The 19,517-nt window shown below is 37.9% G+C and overlaps 1 protein-coding gene across 3 annotated transcripts in view; it reads left to right on the top strand.

Moving 5' to 3' along the window:
- The window catches only part of CACNA2D1 (calcium voltage-gated channel auxiliary subunit alpha2delta 1), a 681,161-nt gene that overhangs the window by 596,468 nt on the left and 65,176 nt on the right, over nt 1–19,517 (top strand). For all 3 annotated transcript variants that reach the window (XM_084632490.1, XM_084632488.1, XM_084632489.1), the window contains 4 exons: nt 2,753–2,842; nt 8,527–8,595; nt 11,396–11,470; nt 12,156–12,230. In XM_084632490.1, the coding sequence (XP_084488616.1) occupies nt 2,753–2,842; nt 8,527–8,595; nt 11,396–11,470; nt 12,156–12,230 (309 nt within the window). The remainder of the gene's footprint in view (nt 1–2,752; nt 2,843–8,526; nt 8,596–11,395; nt 11,471–12,155; nt 12,231–19,517) is intronic.

The following is a 19,517-nucleotide window of genomic DNA, read 5'->3' as shown; positions in this document are numbered from 1 at the left end:
ATGCTTTTTTTGTGTTGTAGCTATGGAGAGAAGACAGCTCACTGACACCAAAAAAGTGACACAAATGCCGTTAACCTGTCTGTGCGTGCTTAGGCACATGACTGCTAGGGCCTTAACAGAACATTGTGGAGACTTACTTACAGATGCTACTGTGAGCAGTCAGGTCCTAAATAAAATGCCTCAATACTGTCTTGCCCTCTTCCCTTAAGTCCCCCCGAGGCTTAAGAGACTTCAGTCTCAGGCAGTTCGGGGTTGAGAACACCACCTACATGTCAAAACTGTCAGCACCATCTGCATTTCCCAGTCTTTTCAAGATGGTCCACAAAACTGCACCTCAACAGTCTTAAAGATTTTGGAGGTTGTGGTGTCAGTTTCACTGCAGTGTGTCAAAGTTTTGATGCTTTTGATGCTTCAAGAAACTAGTCCAGTGCTCAGCTCCACTCTTCTTGAAACAATACTCACTGTCACCTATTCTTAGGAGCCTAATCAGGTCTGCATCAAGAGTAGCACACTCAACTATCTGCAGATGATTTCATCCTGGATTTCTAGCAGCATCCAGTCAAGACTACTGATGACTCCAGGTGCAACAACAGACCAGATCTTCAACCCCTGAAGGCAGTGGAAAATATCAACCAATCTGACCATTCATTCATGTTTCCTGCACTTTATCCGTACAGACTCTAGACACCAGTACGTGTCCTTGAATCCTTGGCTCTACAAGACCACCAAATGTGTTTGAGATGAGGTCCACATTCTACTCCTCTAGTACACTTGGTGCAGTTGTCAGCACTAATGCCATCACATCCCATAGGGTATCAGGTCATTTTTGGATGGCCTTAATCCTGCCTCCCCAGTACTGACATTAGCTTATATGAATAAGTATGGATGAAGACATTCAAGAGTGCTGCTTGGACACAGAGAATGCAAGGGACCATTCTGAATCTTGCCTTTTGGACTTGCATCCATGCTACATTTGTTAACAAAGTACTTAGAAATCATAGTCCCAAACCCACACAGAATGGGAGTATATGTTTTCTTCTATTTGGACAATTATTTAATCAAAGACAAAAAATTGGAAGCGATTCAAGCACCAGTCCCTGGAACCATCAGGTCACTGGAGACACTAGGGTTGAAAATAAAGTATCCAGAGTCCCAGATTTTTCTTCAGAAGCTATTGGAATACATGGCTGTCCTGCTAGAATTGAAAAGTTCCACCCCAGGATTGTATTTTGGATATTGTAGAATTGATGGGAAATATTTTCAGAAGCCAGCTGGAATCAGTAAAGACCATGCTGTAGATACTGGGTCTGAGAGCACCCACGGTATTTATAATTGATATATCACACAACTTCAGTGGACCCTGAAATCCCAGTGGTGTCAAGCTACACAAAGACTTTCAAATTGAACCTGGATGATGGATGGACTCCAAGCCATGCTCACTTGGGGAAGTTCAGTGAATGTCTGTAATTAGGAAAGGACTTGCAAATTCCTTCCTTCAAATTGTAGTAGACATAGGTAGGATTAGGTAGCTCACAGAAGGAGGGGAGGGGGTTACATTAAAAGCACTTGGCCTGTCCAAGAAGATCATTTGCACATAAGTTATATGGATATAAAGACACCCCTGAAAACACTGAGGACCTTCAGAGATCTGGTCTCTCAAAAGATAGTCCTGTTTCAAATTAACAATCAGGCTGCCACATTTTACATCAACTAACAAATAAAGTCTAGGACCAAGCCTCCTGTGTCAGGAAGCCCTGTAGGCTTGATCTGTACACAGTGTCCTACAAGATGTTCCCAGTGGTCACTTATTAGGCTGGGAAGGAAAATTATTGGTAGTGTTCCATAGTGAACCCATGGGAAGCAGGTCTGGGTCTACATATAGTATATCTGTCTAATTTATCTATCATAAGTAGTTCCAATATACCATCTCCCGTGGTTTCTGAATAGACAGAGTGGATTGGATTTCTCTCAAAGAGTTCTGTTTGAAGCATCTCAGAACAACAAACAACTGGTTTTCTGCACAATACAGTAGGAAGCACTGAATTGTCTACTACATCCATTAGTGAGAGAAGCTGACATATATCTTTCCTTCACTATCTCATGTATATCTTTCTTACATTTCCTGTGTTAGCAAATTTCCAGGGCTCAGGAGAAAAGGCAAAAGTAGATCCTTTTGCCTGTTCCCTCACAAACTGCTGGAGTGTCATCTTCATCTGTATTGTTGTTGTTCACATTGTTTGACTTTCTTCTCATTTGAAATCTAATGTCGTTACTGTTTTTGATTATTTTAGAGACATCACTGGATCTTTTCAGTAGCGGAGATCTATTCCGACAAGTAACTTTGGAGAAGGTGCTTATTGGTAATTGCTCTCTGATTATACAGAGCATAACAAATTACATACCCCATTGTTCCCTCACGCACTTGAGGGTTCTTCAATGTTGTCATCATATTACTATTAAACCTAAAATTCATTTTTATAGATTTATGTTCAGGTGGAGCTGCTGAATCAGAATACCCCGTGTTGAATCTAATGTGGTATGTAGAACAAACCCAAGTGTGATCTGCTTTGATGTATAACTTCAGAGAGCAATGAATATAAGTATTCTTCTATTATATTACTGGTGTTGAAATCATGCCCTTGTACTGACTTCACTTTATTTTTTCTCATATGTTTTGTTTTCTTCCTGGCACTATTTTGAATGTTGATTGATAATGTCTTGTCTCTGATGGGCTTCTTGCTCTTTTTGACAGGAATATTTGGACGTTCTGGGGAGACCGATGGTTTTAGCTGGAGATAAAGCAAAACAAGTCCAGTGGACCAATGTGTATTTGGATGCACTGGTATGAGCTATATTTATGTAGTAAAAAGAAAAATATCTGTTTAGTACAGAGCATTTTGAAGTATACATGCTTATGAGTTTAATATATCCATTGCTTTTAAATCTTAAGGAAAGAACCTTACAGTACTCAGATGAAATGCATAATTTAAGTCAACACTTTATGAACTGTATTGTGGATAAAGCAGAGTATTTTGTATATATGGAAAAACATTTATAAAATGAAGAGTTCTCCAATTTCTGTCCACCACCTACAGAAGACTCAAACTCCTACATCCCAAAATGTAGCATTTCTGAGTTGTCATAAAGCAGCTTTCTGAACTGCTATTATACTACTGGACATTTTCTGTCCTTGCTATCTTAGCTGGACATTTTCTGTTCTTGCTATCTTTATCATTTTCTTCTAGTATAATGACATGGATAGAAATGTGATTCATTCCAGAAATACCTCCCACACACTGATCTCTAAATGCAGCTCACTGCTGACATAAAACAAATAACTGAAAAAAAAATTGTTTTCCAATTGTGGGCCTCTGCTCAGCAGAGACCATCACTTGTGCTAAATTGTCTGGAGACCTTGTTCTGTGGGAAAATAATCTGAAAACCAGCCACCTCATTTTCACATGATTTGTGAACAGGATTTGGACTCCAGAGGTACATGGTTATTGCAATTGCCCACTGTCTCAGCCAACTGCTTGTTTAGCTGACTATTGTATGTGATGGAGGAAACAACCAAAAGGGCATAATCCAGCACTTTCCACGCCGCTAGTTTATCATTTGGGTCTTTTAAAACAAACATATGCAGGAAACTATGAAAAACTAAGTATTATTAGCAGCAGTCAGGACAGCTGAAGTAGATAAACTTGCTGTACATACTTCTAATCATGCAGAAATTACTGTAAAATGATCAGCTGAAATCACATATTTATTCAAGTTCACATGGTCATCTAAAGTCATGTCAAAATCCACTTCTTCCTGCCCGCATTTCCTTAAAAATCTATTTTTTTTATCAGTCCATCATGGAACAGTGTGTGACATAGAGGAAACAATTTTGTGTCATTGCAGTTTTAATAGCCAGACGTTCATTGACCACATTCTCTTGGTTGCTGTCGAGGTACTTACTGGAAATATAAAGGATGTTATGAGGAAAGTTCATATGTTCTGTACATATCCTGTTCTAAAGTCAAAGCTAAATTTGTAACATGGGTGTCGGAGGAGATCTGGTTAATTAAACAAAAAGAACAGGGATAGCTGCAAATAACCATTACATTGGTTTATGTGATCAGTGGGTTACAAAAAGCTTTCATTCTGAGCCTTTACTTAATGTCTTTGTCCATATATGTAAACAAGCCAAACATTCTCTGTATAAATATACTTAAGTAAAGATGGACCCAAGTTGCAAAATTCAGATCAAGGCTAGTGTCTGCGGCTCAGTGCTTAGAAAATAAAGTGCCGAACATCTAACCACACTGGTAACCCCTGACCCGCTGATCTGGTAAGTAAACAAGCTGCCCTCTGTAGGAATCATGATCTAACATGGCAGAAAACTATGTGTTAGGGAATGCCCTTAACACCTCGCTGAAAATCCCCACAAAGTTTAATAAAGTATGGATGTGCTGGGTTGAGGACAGGGATCCAGATTTCAAACCTTCTAATACTTTGAGTCTGTTCAATTGGAGGGTCTTCGTTCAGCCCATTGCAGAGGGTTTCTATTCATGAAAGCTAGTTCTGGGTTCAGGATCGGATTTTGAAACCCCACTACCAGTGCTTAGGGATGTTCACATTTAGGGGTCTAGTTCAGGCCCATCTCTAATAATAAGGCACTTGTTATATATGTTTATCATAATAACATAAATAACATAATAACAAGAAGGGTTTCTTCAGGTATGTTGGCAACAAGAAGAAAGCCAAGGAATGTGTGGGCCCCTTACTGAATGAGGGAGGCAACCTAGTGACAGAGGATGTGGAAAAAGCTAATGTGCTCAATGCTTTTTTTGCCTCTGTTTTCACTAACAAGGTCAGCTCCCAGACTGCTGCACTGTGCATCACAAAATGGGGAAGAGATGGCCAGCCCTCTGTGGAGATAGAGGTGGTTAGGGACTATTTAGAAAAGCTGGACGTGCACAAGTCCATGGGGCCGGACGAGTTGCATCCGAGAGTGCTGAAGGAATTGGCGGCTGTGATTGCAGAGCCATTGGCCATTATCTTTGAAAACTCGTGGCGAACCGGGGAAGTCCCGGATGACTGGAAAAAGGCTAATGTAGTGCCAATCTTTAAAAAAGGGAAGAAGGAGGATCCTGGGAACTACAGGCCAGTCAGCCTCACTTCAGTCCCTGGAAAAATCATGGAGAAGGTCCTCAAAGAATCAATCCTGAAGCACTTGCATGAGAGGAAAGTGATCAGGAACAGCCAGCATAGATTCACCAAGGGAAGGTCATGCCTGACTAATCTAATTGCCTTTTATGATGAGATTACTGGGTCTGTGGATGAAGGGAAAGCAGTGGATGTATTGTTTCTTGACTTTAGCAAAGCTTTTGACACGGTCTCCCACAGTATTCTTGTCAGCAAGTTAAGGAAGTATGGACTGGATGAATGCACTACAGGGTGGGTAGAAAGCTGGCTAGATTGTCGGGCTCAATGGGTAGTGGTCAATGGCTCCATATCTAGTTGGCAGCCGGTATCAAGTGGAGTACCCCAGGGGTCGGTCCTGGGGCCGGTTTTGTTCAATATCTTCATAAATGATCTGGAGGATGGTGTGGATTGCACTTTCAGCAAATTTGCGGATGATACTAAACTGGGAGGAATGGTAGATACGCTGGAGGGGAGGGATAGGATACAGAAAGACCTAGACAAATTGGAGGATTGGGCCAAAAGAAATCTGATGAGGTTCAATAAGGATAAGTGCAGGGTCCTGCACTTAGGACGTAAGAACCCAATGCACAGCTACAGACTAGGGACCGAATGGCTAGGCGGCAGTTCTGCGGAAAAAGGACCTAGGGGTGACAGTGGACGAGAAGCTGGATATGAGTCAGCAGTGTGCCCTTGTTGCCAAGAAGGCCAATGGCATTTTGGGATGTATAAGTAGGGGCATAGCGAGCAGATCGAGGGACGTGATCGTTCCCCTCTATTTGACATTGGTGAGGCCTCATCTGGAGTACTGTGTCCAGTTTTGGGCCCCACACTTCAAGAAGGATGTGGATAAATTGGAGAGAGTCCAGCGAAGGGCAACAAAAATGATTAGGGGTCTAGAACACATGACTTATGAGGAGAGGCTGAGGGAGCTGGGATTGTTTAGCCTGCAGAAGAGAAGAATGATAGCTGCTTTCAACTACCTGAAAGGGGGTTCCAAAGAGGATGGCTCTAGACTGTTCTCAATGGTAGCAGATGACAGAACGAGGAGTAATGGTCTCAAGTTGCAGTGGGGGAGGTTTAGATTGGATATTAGGAAAAACTTTTTCACTAAGAGGGTGGTGAAACACTGGAATGCGTTACCTAGGGAGGTGGTAGAATCTCCTTCCTTAGAGGTTTTTAAGGTCAGGCTTGACAAAGCCCTGGCTGGGATGATTTAACTGGGAATTGGTCCTGCTTTGAGCAGGGGGTTGGACTAGATGACCTTCTGGGGTCCCTTCTAACCCTGATATTCTATGATTCTATGATTCTATGATTCTAATATGGCTTCTGGCAGTGGCCCTCTGTCTCCTCTTACCCCTATCATTTAACATCCATCATTTGGCATCCATCAAAGGGCTGTTTTGAGTTCCGTCCTTTCCTCCCTCTAGAGTTTATATTCACTGTCTGTTTATGAATTCATCCACTCTGAAGGTGGACTGCACCTTCTTTATATAGGTAATTACCAAATCAACCTCTCTAATCCCTGACTTTTCTCCTTCTGCTTGGTTTTGTGTACGTGTAAATGGAGCCTCTCCAAATAGAACCCCTTATCTTTCCACCAGATCCTTCTCCACCACCTTCCTTCTCTATATTCCATGACAGTTCCACTGTCTTTCCCTTCACCTGGGTTCACTCCTGCAGTGTGATTTCAGTTCCTGCTTTCCCCATATCTAGCCTCCTGCTAAGACTGTCACTGTCACTTCTCCTTTTTTAATATGGCTTAGCTCTGTCTCCCAGTGCCAAGGTATCCAGACTACTACAATACTTGTAATTTATCCCTTTGACCATTATTATGTTTTCTGATCCCCTCATCTCATTATCCATCCCCACCAGTCTGTCCAAAAGTAATCTCAGGTAAAGAATGGATCAGGGTGAGCACCTGGGGGAAGGACAACTGATAAAGGGTTTTGAGTGAGCACATCTGAGGAGGAGCAGTTTTGGCTGAACGCAGCTGGGGAACAGTTTAAGGTATAATTTTCTGTTACTTCTCTCAGACCAAATCATCTCTCGTTCTTGAATCTCTACACAGCATTATCACATCACTCATCCTATTCAGGCTCCTTATCCTGAGCCTTGTTACACTACATATTCTGGTACCCACCTTGATCTCAGCTCTCATTTCCTCCTTTTGCTCAGTGCCTACCCCTCTGCTCCCTTAATTTTTTACTACTCTGCTTTGCTCCATCTTCTGCTTCACTAAATATCCACTCCCACCTCCTTGAAATGCCTCTTTAAAACACATTTCTTCCAGGGATCGCTCTTACCTTCCTGTCCCGCCGATAATCTCTCCATACCCTTCTGAACCCTTATTCTGTGTCTTATCTTGTCGTAGTTTGTCTTCTCTATGCCCTAGAAAACTGGCTTTTACATAATAAACTCTTCATAGAAGTTAGTGTGTCTCATTACCATGCATTTTGACTGTTAATGGTTCTCTGCACTTTATGTAAATCATAAGACTTTTCTCCAAGATAGTTCTCTAGTATCAGTCATCTGCCTGCATTACAGTGATTAGATTCAGGCTATCCAGATATACGCACAGTCTGCTCATGCCTGGATGATACAACCAAAATATGTTCACATAACAAGTGCTCTGGCTAAATTCTTGGCACTATCACCTTCCAGAAGGTTATATGTGACAGTGTTTTCACAATGCGATTACTGTACATCATTCCAGACATACTCACTTTTTAAAAGTATTGCTTTTGGGAATGACATTAGGAAACAAAGGAGATGCCATAAGTAGCTTAACCTGCTGTTTGATGTTTCTGTATTGATTTGGCTTAATTGTTACTTTCCTTTTTTCTACCCCCTTGATTTAAGAAGTTGGATTTTTTTTCATAACTACTGCTAATTAGAGAATGTGTGAGAGAGAACTAATGTATAGGTGTCAATTAAGTCTCATCAACCTACAGTTCTCTTGAGTTGAGATATTATATTCTAACTGTAGAGCACCACTCTTCTTAAACATTGAGTTATCACCTGGGGGGGAGCCTTCATATACACACACCAGTAAATATATTTACACAAATTTTTACCCTGCAAAAGAAGCTGGAAAAGTATTCTCAAATCGTTTATTCAAAGAAGTATTCCACAATGTATTAAATACAATTGATCTTTAATACCGTTGGAATTAATTATTCAGTTAATAGCTTTCCAGGATTTTTTTAGCAAAATGAAAGCCCAGATTTATAACATCGGTTTAAAAAAGGTACTCACTGATTTTGTCTTAATTTATTTTTGTTTAATATTTGTTATTAATTACAGATTTTTTTTTCTTCCCTTATGATTGTTTTCTAGGAACTGGGCCTTGTCATTACCGGGACTCTGCCTGTCTTTAATCTAACAGAAGACCAACAAGGGAACAAGGTAAGCTATTACTTAAAGCTGAAAAGTACGTTTCAGTTACGTTAATAAAACTTGATGTAGCAATCCTTATGGAAATAGATATTTCTATAAAGAACTATCTACAGTATAACTGTTTTGTACAACCAGAAACAAATGGTCATATCGAGTTATCTGATAACCACCTGGGAACAAGGAAATGCAAATCACATTGCTTGTTCTGAGTTTCAACATACGATATTACTTGATCTATCTGCGTGACCTGGTGGTAATGAGAATGCATTTGGGGATGAATAGTTACATGGGAAATAGATGATAATAATTCATAGGTCTTTCCAAGAGAGAAGCCTAGAGACATTTATAAAACCCATCGAAGCTATGAAATTTCACGATAATAGGCAATACTTATAATGATGCTTGGACTTCAGATGAACAGCCAGTTTTCTAGGGCATTGCCAGCAAAATTGGGTGGGTTTTCTAGAATGGAAGAGGACTATCTGTTTTTTCCCTTCCATTAGATAATAAAAATGATTCTATCTTTACAGAGCGCTTCCTGCTTTTCTCAGAGATGACACATCAGGTTGTGTGTAATAAATTATATACAGAACAAAACAACCCTATTTAAACTGCAAAATGAAGCATCCAAACTTGTCTGTATACAGATATATATATTCGTCTTTCACCTTTGAATATCTTCACCTGCTGTTATGTAGACTATGAACTCCTCAGGGCATAGACCTGTTTTATGTGTATTTTTGTGAAGTGTGTAGCAGAACTGTAGGAGACTAATTTAAACATTAACATATAGAAAGAGAGATTAGATTTTAATTTACACGCATTTTATAGATAGAGTGAATGAAATCTAATTATTAGATAGGTATAATTCTATTCTTTGGCCCTGTATAGTGTTGAAACCATGTATGTTTTTTGCTGTATCATGACACTGCTTTGTTTTTTTCTGAATCAGACCTAGAGTGTATTTTGAAGTTGAATGTAAAAATTATATATATTTGGCATAGCCTCAGTGTTAATCTGGGCCACTTAAACTGTCATCATGTACATTTTATTCAGAGTTAGAAATGAGAAAACAGACATGTTTTCAGTTTACATTTATGCATTCGTGGATTGAAGTATGCAAAAGCTTATTTTAGCCAAAATAGTCTTTTTGATTTAAATTTATCAGAGACCACATAGGCCCAGAAAAAAAATTAAGTATTAGATCCATAATGTTTCTCAAACTAGTTTATCATAAACTCTTTAACCTTTCCTATTCAGGATCAAGTTCTTATACTCCTAGTCATGGAATAGTGCCGTACCTCACACTGATTCCATTGAATTCACTGGGTCTGCTTGTAAAGTAAGGTGCTACTCACTCAGTAAAGGTTCCTGAACTCAGTGGGGCTCTTTGGGGAAAGTAAAACTCTATTACATTTCCTAGGTATTCTCCTTAGGGTTTTTAAGGACAATGTGCATTCTAAAGATAAAGGTACCCAGTCTCTGCCGCCTCCCTCAACATGTACTCCAAACCCCTGGAGTGCCCTCCATGGGAATTGGAATGGGAGGAAATTATATTATGGAGATGCATGACTCCTTTTTCCAGAGAGGAGAACTGCACGGGAAGTTCTTGTGTTCGCTGACTCTATGGTACACAGTATATTCAGGCTTTGTTGTTACTATGCTAAATACAAAAGGAGTACTTGTGGCACCTTAGAGACTAACAAATTTATTAGAGCATGAGCTTTTGTGAGCTACAGCTCACTTCATCGGATGTAGCTCACGAAAGCTTATTCTCTGATAAATTTGTTAGTCTCTAAGGTGCCACAAGTACTCCTTTTCTTTCTACGGATACAGACTAACAGGGCTGCTACTCTGAAACCTGTCATGCTAAATACAGTGGCTTTTGTGTTGTTTGACTGATCGTTACCTTATAGTCAAAAGTATGTACTGATTTTGCATGATTCAATTTTTGAGTGTCCAGCCTGAGACTCCTAGTAGTTTGTGCCTGGAGTTTTTTGAAAATCAGATCTCTTTAGGGGATTTCAGGGTACACAAAATCACAAGCAGGATTTCAAAATCTCGGCTGAAATACCTAGAAGCCCTCATCAGGACTGGGACCCCATTATGCTGTATCCTGTATAGACACATAGGAAGACATGATATACACACCAAAGAGCATGTTCTACTTGTACCCTCCTTAAAAAAGAAGGGAAACTTGAAATAAGATTTAATAAATAGTATAAATTGTAAATTTTCAAAACATGAGGGAAAGTTCATAAAGACTTTATATGTTGTTACTATGTCATTTAAGTCATCATAATTTTGTGGGCCATATTTATGTTAATGACTTTAATGGAGATATATCATACCTTTTATACTCCTATTCTGTTGCTTCTTGAAATTGTTACCCATTTATCCATGAAAGTACATTTTTTTATATTGTTTTCACTTCAAGGTCCACATCCCCTTTTTATTAGCCTTCTGAAATATTTTACTCTCAGGCTGGTGTTAATATTATTCCATTTATTGGCTAGTGTAGCATAAGGTCCTTAAAATACATGCAGCTGCTCTCTTCTTCCTGTCAGTTAATCAAGCTCATATGAGTGCAGTAGTTGATCTGCACCTTCACATAACTACGCTGCTCTGCATTAAAAGACCAGCTGACTCTCTCTCTCTGTAGGCATGTATCACCCAAAATAAGTTTTAACTAGTACCTATCACCAAAAAAAAAAAGATGAAAGCAAAATTAAGATTCAGCTGCTACATGTTTGCGTGTGTATTGTCAACATGTTAAAACTGCCACTAACTTTTTATAATCTTACCCCAGAACCAGCTGATTCTTGGAGTTATGGGAGTTGATGTCTCTTTGGAGGACATAAAAAAACTGACACCACGGTTTACAGTAAGTTGCCCTCTTCTGTTGGTATTAGCTATTTCCCTTTATGTATGAATTCTTTTTACACACTTTCACAGACCATCTAACCATGTCCTAGATGGGAGTCAGAAGATCACCACACCTCCTATAACCTATGCTTTCTTTTCCTCTGACCGCTTTAGAGGGTGATTGCTTCCTCTGTAGCTAGTATCAGTGCTGCTCCACAAAATGGTCATCAGGATGCAGCTTACTAGCACAATACGCCTGTCTTCTACCAGCATTGAAAGTAGCAGACCTTAGATCCCCTGGGGAGACCACAGAGAGTGCTGTCATCCAGATGTTTGACCTATGTAGTCTTTTCATTACACTGTACACAGTGTACCTTCATTATGAAGTTAGTGACCTTTTCTTCAGTTTGTATGTTGCAGGTATAATTTATATCCAGTGTGTAGGGCGAGATATTTTAGAGTTAATTTATATAACATTTTGTCATAGTTGAAAACAAAACCCATATAAATACAAGATTTTTTTAAAACTTTCTTATATGGTAGGCGAGGCTGATATCTGGTTAGCACACACACCCCCCAGATACTTTAGCTTTGCCTTAAGCTATGTATTTTCCACATTCTGAATATTATTAGAAGGCCATAACGAAATCTTTTTCATTAGACTAAGTCTAATAACAGTGCATATTGTTTCTTTTTTTTTTCAGCTGTGCCCAAATGGTTACTATTTTGCTATTGACCCTAATGGTTATGTGTTACTTCATCCAGATCTTCAACCAAAGGTATGAAAAATCTTCTATTTTATATCACTGTAGCTCTGGGATTCTTATCAGACATAAGAGAAGCGCACTGTAAGTGCTGATTAAGGTGCTATACAGCAATGGTAAATATCCTGATTTGGGGGTTGATCCAAAACCCACTTTAGTCAATAGATACCCACTGATCTTACTGGGATTTGGACCTTGATGAAAAATGAAAATCAAACATTCCACTCTTACATCATTATTGTCAAGCATATCATTTGTTACATTAATAATATAATAATTTTAATAATAATGAATTGCTTGTTATAACAGCAACTAAAACTGATTCTGAAGTGTATCTTCTTTTGGGGGGCGGGGAAAGATTGTTACAAGGTGACCTCAGGAATAGAAGAACCCTTAAGAGTTTATTTTTGAAAATGTTTATTTTATTTTATTTATTCTTCCTAGCTGCCGTAGATTTAGTTTAAAGAAGAACTTTTGTACTGAGGAAAACTTTCAGACATGCAAATCAAAGACAAATAGCAATACCATTATGCTTGCTTTTTCATATTTTCCTTGCACATTTCCTAATTACTAGAGTTGAGATCTGATTGAGAATTTGTCCAAAGGTTATTAACTGCTAGGGTTTGTTTTGGCCCACTATAGAGAGATAGTCAGCTATGTGGAGTTTAGATTTAGATCTAACTCTAATCCCGATGCAACTTTCTCAAAGTTTGGAGATGTTCAAATCAAAGGTTTTGGTTTGTGCTCAGCTCTGCTAATTATGACCCCAATCTTGCAAATATTTACGTACTACAAAGGTTTACTCATGTAAGTAGCCTCATAGACTTAATCAGACTTTTCACATTAGTAAAATTATATAGTGTATAATTATTTGTTGGATCAGAGCTTTAATTTGTGTTTCAACATGGTTTTGCCCCATCTTAGTCCATCTTCTCATCTGTTTTAAGAGACACGGTCAGGTGGCCTAATCCAATAGAAATATTTCAATGGGTTTTGTATTATTTTCACTAGAAACATTTTTCAATAAACATTCCTCCCAGAGTGTCTGCAACACAAATACTGCAGCATTGTACTAGTGCGCAAGAAATTGCAAGTCAAATTAAATAGAAACTAAAGAAATAAATGTAAAAATGACCAGTCCAGAGAAATGTGTGAAAGGAAAGGGGGTAAAATCAACCAAGATAAATAGTGAAAAGCATATTAGATTTTAGATTTTTCAGCTATTAATATTAAAAGTTGCTATTAACATTATTAGCACTGCTTATGATTCTGCTAATGCAGAACTCTCCGTGCAGCAGGAAGTGGGGGCTAAAGTGATTCTATGCCACCTTTACAGCCTTCTCATCCTGTACTGCTCCTCAGCTCCCTGCATAATTTAGCCCAGGGGAACAATCCCCAGCTGCCCACAGGCTATAGGACTGCCTGTAATCTCTGCAGTCTTTCCCTCCATATACTTCTCCCCTGTGACATCATCTATGGCAGGGCTTGCAAGGTCATCCTTGGAAGTCCTCCTTATAGCTGTCTTCCTCAGTTCCTGCACCAGTGGAATCCTGCTGCAGATAGAGCCATGGCTTTTAGAACCCCTTTAAACTTTTCCAGGTATTTTACTTAGCCCGGGGGTGGGGGAAGAAGGACCAAGGATGGATGGTGACTTTATCTGTGGTTTTTAGTGGTTCATTTTATCCTGCAGTATAGTCATCACTCTAAATTTGTCATCTGAGAAATTTCCATGTGATGTAATAAACACAAAATTTTGAAGTACTTATGAAGTCTAACAGAAAGGGAAATTGATCTTGGAAGGAAAGATCATAATTTAAACATAATAATATCTAATGATAGCAAGGGGAAGATACAGAAATATTGTCTGATAAAATAAAATAGATTTATAAAACTATTGCTTTTTTGTCTATGTTTTCTTCATTTTCAAACTGGAAATAGTGTAAAAGTTCTTCTTTAAAGAGGAAAGAAAAGGAAAAGTTGGATTATTGGTTTAATAAATTGCATGCACTTCAGTTTAATGGATAAGTGCATTAGGCTTTTGATGAAGTATAAAGGACTCCCTTAGTCAGCTTTCACTTGATGAATTAACGTGTTGAATAGTTTTCAGAGAAATAGTAATTACACTGATGACTTATATTAATTGCTCCATTACTGGGTGATTTTGTTTTCATTAAAGGTTATTAGAGGTCTCCTAAGAACAAAATGGTTGGGGCAAGTGTCTATTGTTGTTCCTCGCCTTTTATGCAACTGATATGAGCCCCTTTATAAAGAGTCAAACAAAATGATGCATTACTGTGATTTGGGGGCCAGTCTTGCTTGGTACTGAGTACTCATTTCATATTCCATTGATGTCTGCCAGCACCCAGCAGGATTAGACCATGTGTTTGCTAGGATGCAGGCTTCCAGGTTTTCCCTATGAGTTTAGGCTCATAAATGTATGAATGCATCCTGATGAAATGATAGGGTGACAGAAACTGTTCTTAAGAAGGGAATTAAAAAGTATAAAAAGCAAAGAACCATGATGTATTATATAACCAAGATTTTTATTACCATTCCAGCACTTTAAGAGTAATTTCTTGTACTGCCTTTTTAAATAATATCATATTCACCAAAACTCACTTAATCTCATGACTTTAAGATTGGTTTTCTTGGAAACCCTCATTTATTTTCACATGTGGATTTATTTTCAAAATGTACTTCAGTACCACATAGTAGTAGTAGTATGGATTTTTTTTAATTAAAGGGGGTTCTGAAGTCCAGTGAAGATGAGTAGAGATGTCCCCCGAGTACTTCTCCAATGGCTGTTTCAGAATGTTCTTAAAAATGTATTATTTCATAAATGATATATTGTGTTTTTATGTCCTCTGCAGAATGTAAGAACTGAGTATTAAGCATGCTTTCATTTACGTATTATTATTATTATTATTAACAGTTATACAGACTAGACTTTATTACTGCCAGTTTGTTTGGGGTGGTGCATGCAATTCAGACTGATACAAGAACTGCCGTCTCACACTAAGGTACACTACAAAGACAGCTATAAAACTCCTCATCTTCTCTTAACACACTATATTAATTTTTAGTTGAATTTTCTGATTGCACTTAATATACTAACGAACAACGTCTTAAACCTCTTTGCCAGAAATTGTTCAATAGATTATACCAAAACATACCTACTCATTTACTTTTGAAGAGGTGAGGGTGTGCTGGAGTGTCATTAGTTCCTTCTTCTGAATGCCTTTTGCTTTCCTTCCTACAATCTGTAACCTGAAATCAAAACTGGTTCAACATAATTAACATTTTGTAATATTGCCTTACAGTAACAACTCACAAATCAACAACCCCACCATTTACTAGGAACTTGTAAGGTTTTTATTCTGATGTTCTTGAGAAAACACCATCATTTATGTTACACAATCGACAAAATCATATTTTTAACAAAATACGAGTTCAATTCTAATCTCATTTACATGAACTTTTAAATGAGGGATGATCAATTTATAAATATTAATTTACACTTCAATGTCAATTTTATATATATATATTAATTGTCATGAGCCAGAATCAGTTATCCCAATGGATAGATCTAATCAGGGAAGTCAGTGGAGTTACACTGGAATAAACTTCTCTCAACGTGTTCAGTCTTAATAGGATACAAATTCTGAAATAGAAAATGGATGAACCCCTGGCTCTACTGTTGATATCAACGTACTTTACCCCACTGTTCATTAAGGTCCTGATCCTAGCCTTTCTATGAATAAGACTCCCATTGACTTCAGTAGACTTTGAATAAGGTCCTATGTACTTCATGCACTTCATACTATATATATGTTGGTTTTCTTTTTAAAAGAAAAACAAAAGGGTAGGTGTTTTTTTTTAGGAGCAAATGTTGTGATGAGTGAGAAGGAATGTGCTTTTCTGTGATCTATTAAAACTCTGGTAGAATGTGCTGGTTATGTAGATGTAAAGCTCTCAATTAATTTAATTCACCTGCTTTACCACTGTTTGTTGTTTGTTTGCCCAGCTTGAGACATGTGACGCTAACAGAGAACTCAGAACTCTGAAACTACTTTGTCAAAATGAGCTTAGTCTTGTGATTCCAGGAAAATGCACACTGGAGAAGAGTAGATCTTGAGGGTAGAGTATAGACCATAAATAATTAACTGTGTGTTAATGGCATGAAGGTATAAATTACTGCTTTTCTGTTACTTCAGCATATTGGTGTGGGCATACCAAAAGTTAATGTGAGAAAAAGGAGACCCAATGCCCAGGTAACTGTGGACGGAGGTGATCATTAGTGTATTAAAATGCATAGAGCTGGAGATTAGATTTAGAAAGCTTCTGCTCTGCTTATTAGGAGGGACCTAACTAGGGAACTGTTTACTTTGACAAACAGCTTCCAAAGCATGATGTTTGCATCCTTCTTTGTTAAACGATTATTGACGATGGTACCTGAATATGTTCCTTTAAATTATGATGCATTACTAATAGCTGCTAATTAGAGCTGTGCTGTAAACATTATTCTTCTGACTTGGAAATGAATTTGCAGTTTGAAAAAGGAGACTGCTTATGCTAGATTTGTTTTCATAAACCTGAAAGCCAGGGGAAGATTCTGCATCATTCTTTGTGAAATTATTGCCACGTTTTATCGTACAGTGTGTGCTGTATCATAACACCCTCATGGCATCTTGGTGATTTGTGTAGCTTTCTATGTGGAAGTCAAAAAGTGGTGCATATGTTTTCTGTCACTCAACCAGCATAACTACATCTATGGCTAGAAGCCATCTCACTAAGCACAGAAAGAAAATAAGTGACAGGTCATGCAATTTGAACTATGATAAAAGTCCTTGTGTACAAAACACATACTGAAAACAGTGAAATCTAAAAAAAGAATGGTTTAACGATATAAATAGCATTCCAAAAAATTAAATACAGTATATAATGTTAATATCCTATGCATATGGGAGTCCATCTTAGGGTGTTACATATTTTAGTATATGAAGTTAGCATCTTATGTAAAGAAGACAAAGATTAATTAACTAGCACTGAAACAGTGTGAAATCCTGACTTCATTCAAGTCAGTGACATAACTCCCATTTACTTCATTAGGGCCATGATTTTACCCACAATTCCAAATTTAGCCTGATCATGGATTAGCTTAATAAATATAAAAGAATCTGACAGTCCACATCTTCAGGTTTTACCTTTTCAGGGACAGGGTAAAATCTAGACTCTTGTAATTCAAAGTAAGGAAGAGAGATGCCATATTCTAAGAATATGTAAGATATAGGTCTGCTCTCAAAATCCTTTCAAAGCACACAATGATGACAGTTTAATGAACTTACTTTTATGTTGCTGCACCAGTTCTTTCTTTCTTTCTTTCTTTCTTTCTTTCTTTCTTTCTTTCTTTCTTTCTTTCTTTCTTTCTTTCTTTCTTTCTTTCACAAAAATAACATTTCCTTGCTCTTCTTTGCCCAGGCTGAAAGTAGATTTGCACTAATCTTGTTTGCATGCTTCACTTCTGGTGATGTACTTCTGTTTCGTTTTGTTAAGTCGTGCTCTTGTATGGTCATATTAGTATAGTTGTGCTTATTTAGTCTGTTTGTGTGCATGTCTGAATGGGTAAATAGAAGAACAAACTTTATGGAAAGTTTGTTTCTTCACACACACACACACACACACACACATGCACGTACGTACGTACGCAAAAAAATAACCAAGCAAATGACAACCTAGAGGAAGGGAAAAGTTATGGAGCCCAAATACCTGAGAAATAAAACACATTGTTCAGAAAAAAAAAACCCCACAGTTAAGCTATTGGACTACGAGTTAATATTGCTATTTCAGTCTCTGCTACAGATTTCCTTTGTGACCTTTGGCAAGTCTCAGGATCTATGTTCACTCACTTCAGTTTCCTCATCTGTACGATGTGGACAATAGTATGTACTTCATAAGGATGCTGGGATAGATAAAGTACAAATGAGTCAAATACTTTGAGACCCTAAACCAAACAGCAAGATGCATTTAATGCATATTTTTGTTGCATGAATTTCACTATTTGTTTGTGTTTTAAATCAGTCATCTAACCTCTGGGCCTCCTTAACTAAGACTAGCTCAGGTTATCATTTGAAAGAAAAAGCTGATGTTAATTTGATGTGATGGCTTTTTTTATTTTTTACCATTTTCTTTTCTTCTCTGTCCTTTTGTGTATTGGAATGGGATACAAACTTCACAATGCCACTTCTGCCATGGCAATGCCTCCATGCATGCTGTTTGGGTTTGATCGTGCTATTCATTATCCATTGCATGTAAGGAAATATTTTTTATTTGCTTTTGCATTTTAGCCTTTTGCTATTTGTTGTTGGGTGTGATTTTGTTGGAAAAAAGTTGATGAATAGCAAAAGATAAACTTGTAATGAATTGTGATATGTATTTTATTGATGCTGTATTAAAGCTGATTAATTGTATATGTTCTAGATGAATAAGAGCAGGCAATTCCTGTGCAATTATAAATACACATTTAGTGGTTAATTGCCTGTATTTAGCCTAGAGTCCTTTGTTCAAAACTGTCCAACGTATACTTTCATTTGAAATATAAAATTTCTTCTTCTTCTCTTACAAGAGAGTAACTTTTACTTACTGAAAGAATGAAAACACCATCCACCCAATAACTTGCACCTTTGTTTCTCAAGAATGTTAGGGACTGATCTTACAATCTTTTATATCCATGTGAATTACATTGAACTATAGCACTCATATGACAGAGAGCTGGGCTATTGGCCCCCAGTACTCCAAAATCATTTAGATGAATACATTTCCTAACAAGACATATAGGACATGATTCTCCACTCATACCAATGTAAATTGGGACTAGCTACATTGAAATCAATTGAGAGAAACTGGCATCAGGAGGAGGAGATTCATACGTGCACTATTTAGTAAAATATTCATATGCTGTATAATGGCCATGTAAATGTGCAGAAAGTCTAATTTTTGTCCCGCTACTATAAATTAGCTGCTGCCAAAATGTGAGGGCTACATCTTGAGAACTTTTGTTTGTTAGGATAAAAAAAGGATATGACCATCGGTCTGAAAGAAAGTATCAGAGGGTTAGCTATGTTAGTCTGGATCTGAAAAAGCAGCAAAGAGTCCTGTGGCACCTTATAAATTAACAGACGTATTGGAGCATAAGCTTTCGTGGGTGAATACCCACTTCGTCGGATGCATGGAGTGGAAATTTCCAGAGGCAGGTATAAATATGTAAGCAAGAATCAGGCTAGGGATAATGAGGTTAGTTCAATC

This window comes from Lepidochelys olivacea, assembly GCF_965140295.1.
Source record: "Lepidochelys olivacea isolate rLepOli2 genome assembly, chromosome: 1".
NCBI lineage: Eukaryota > Metazoa > Chordata > Testudines > Cheloniidae > Lepidochelys > Lepidochelys olivacea.
The sequence above is the reverse complement of the archived record's forward strand: the minus strand, read 5'-3'. Positions and strand labels throughout refer to the sequence as shown.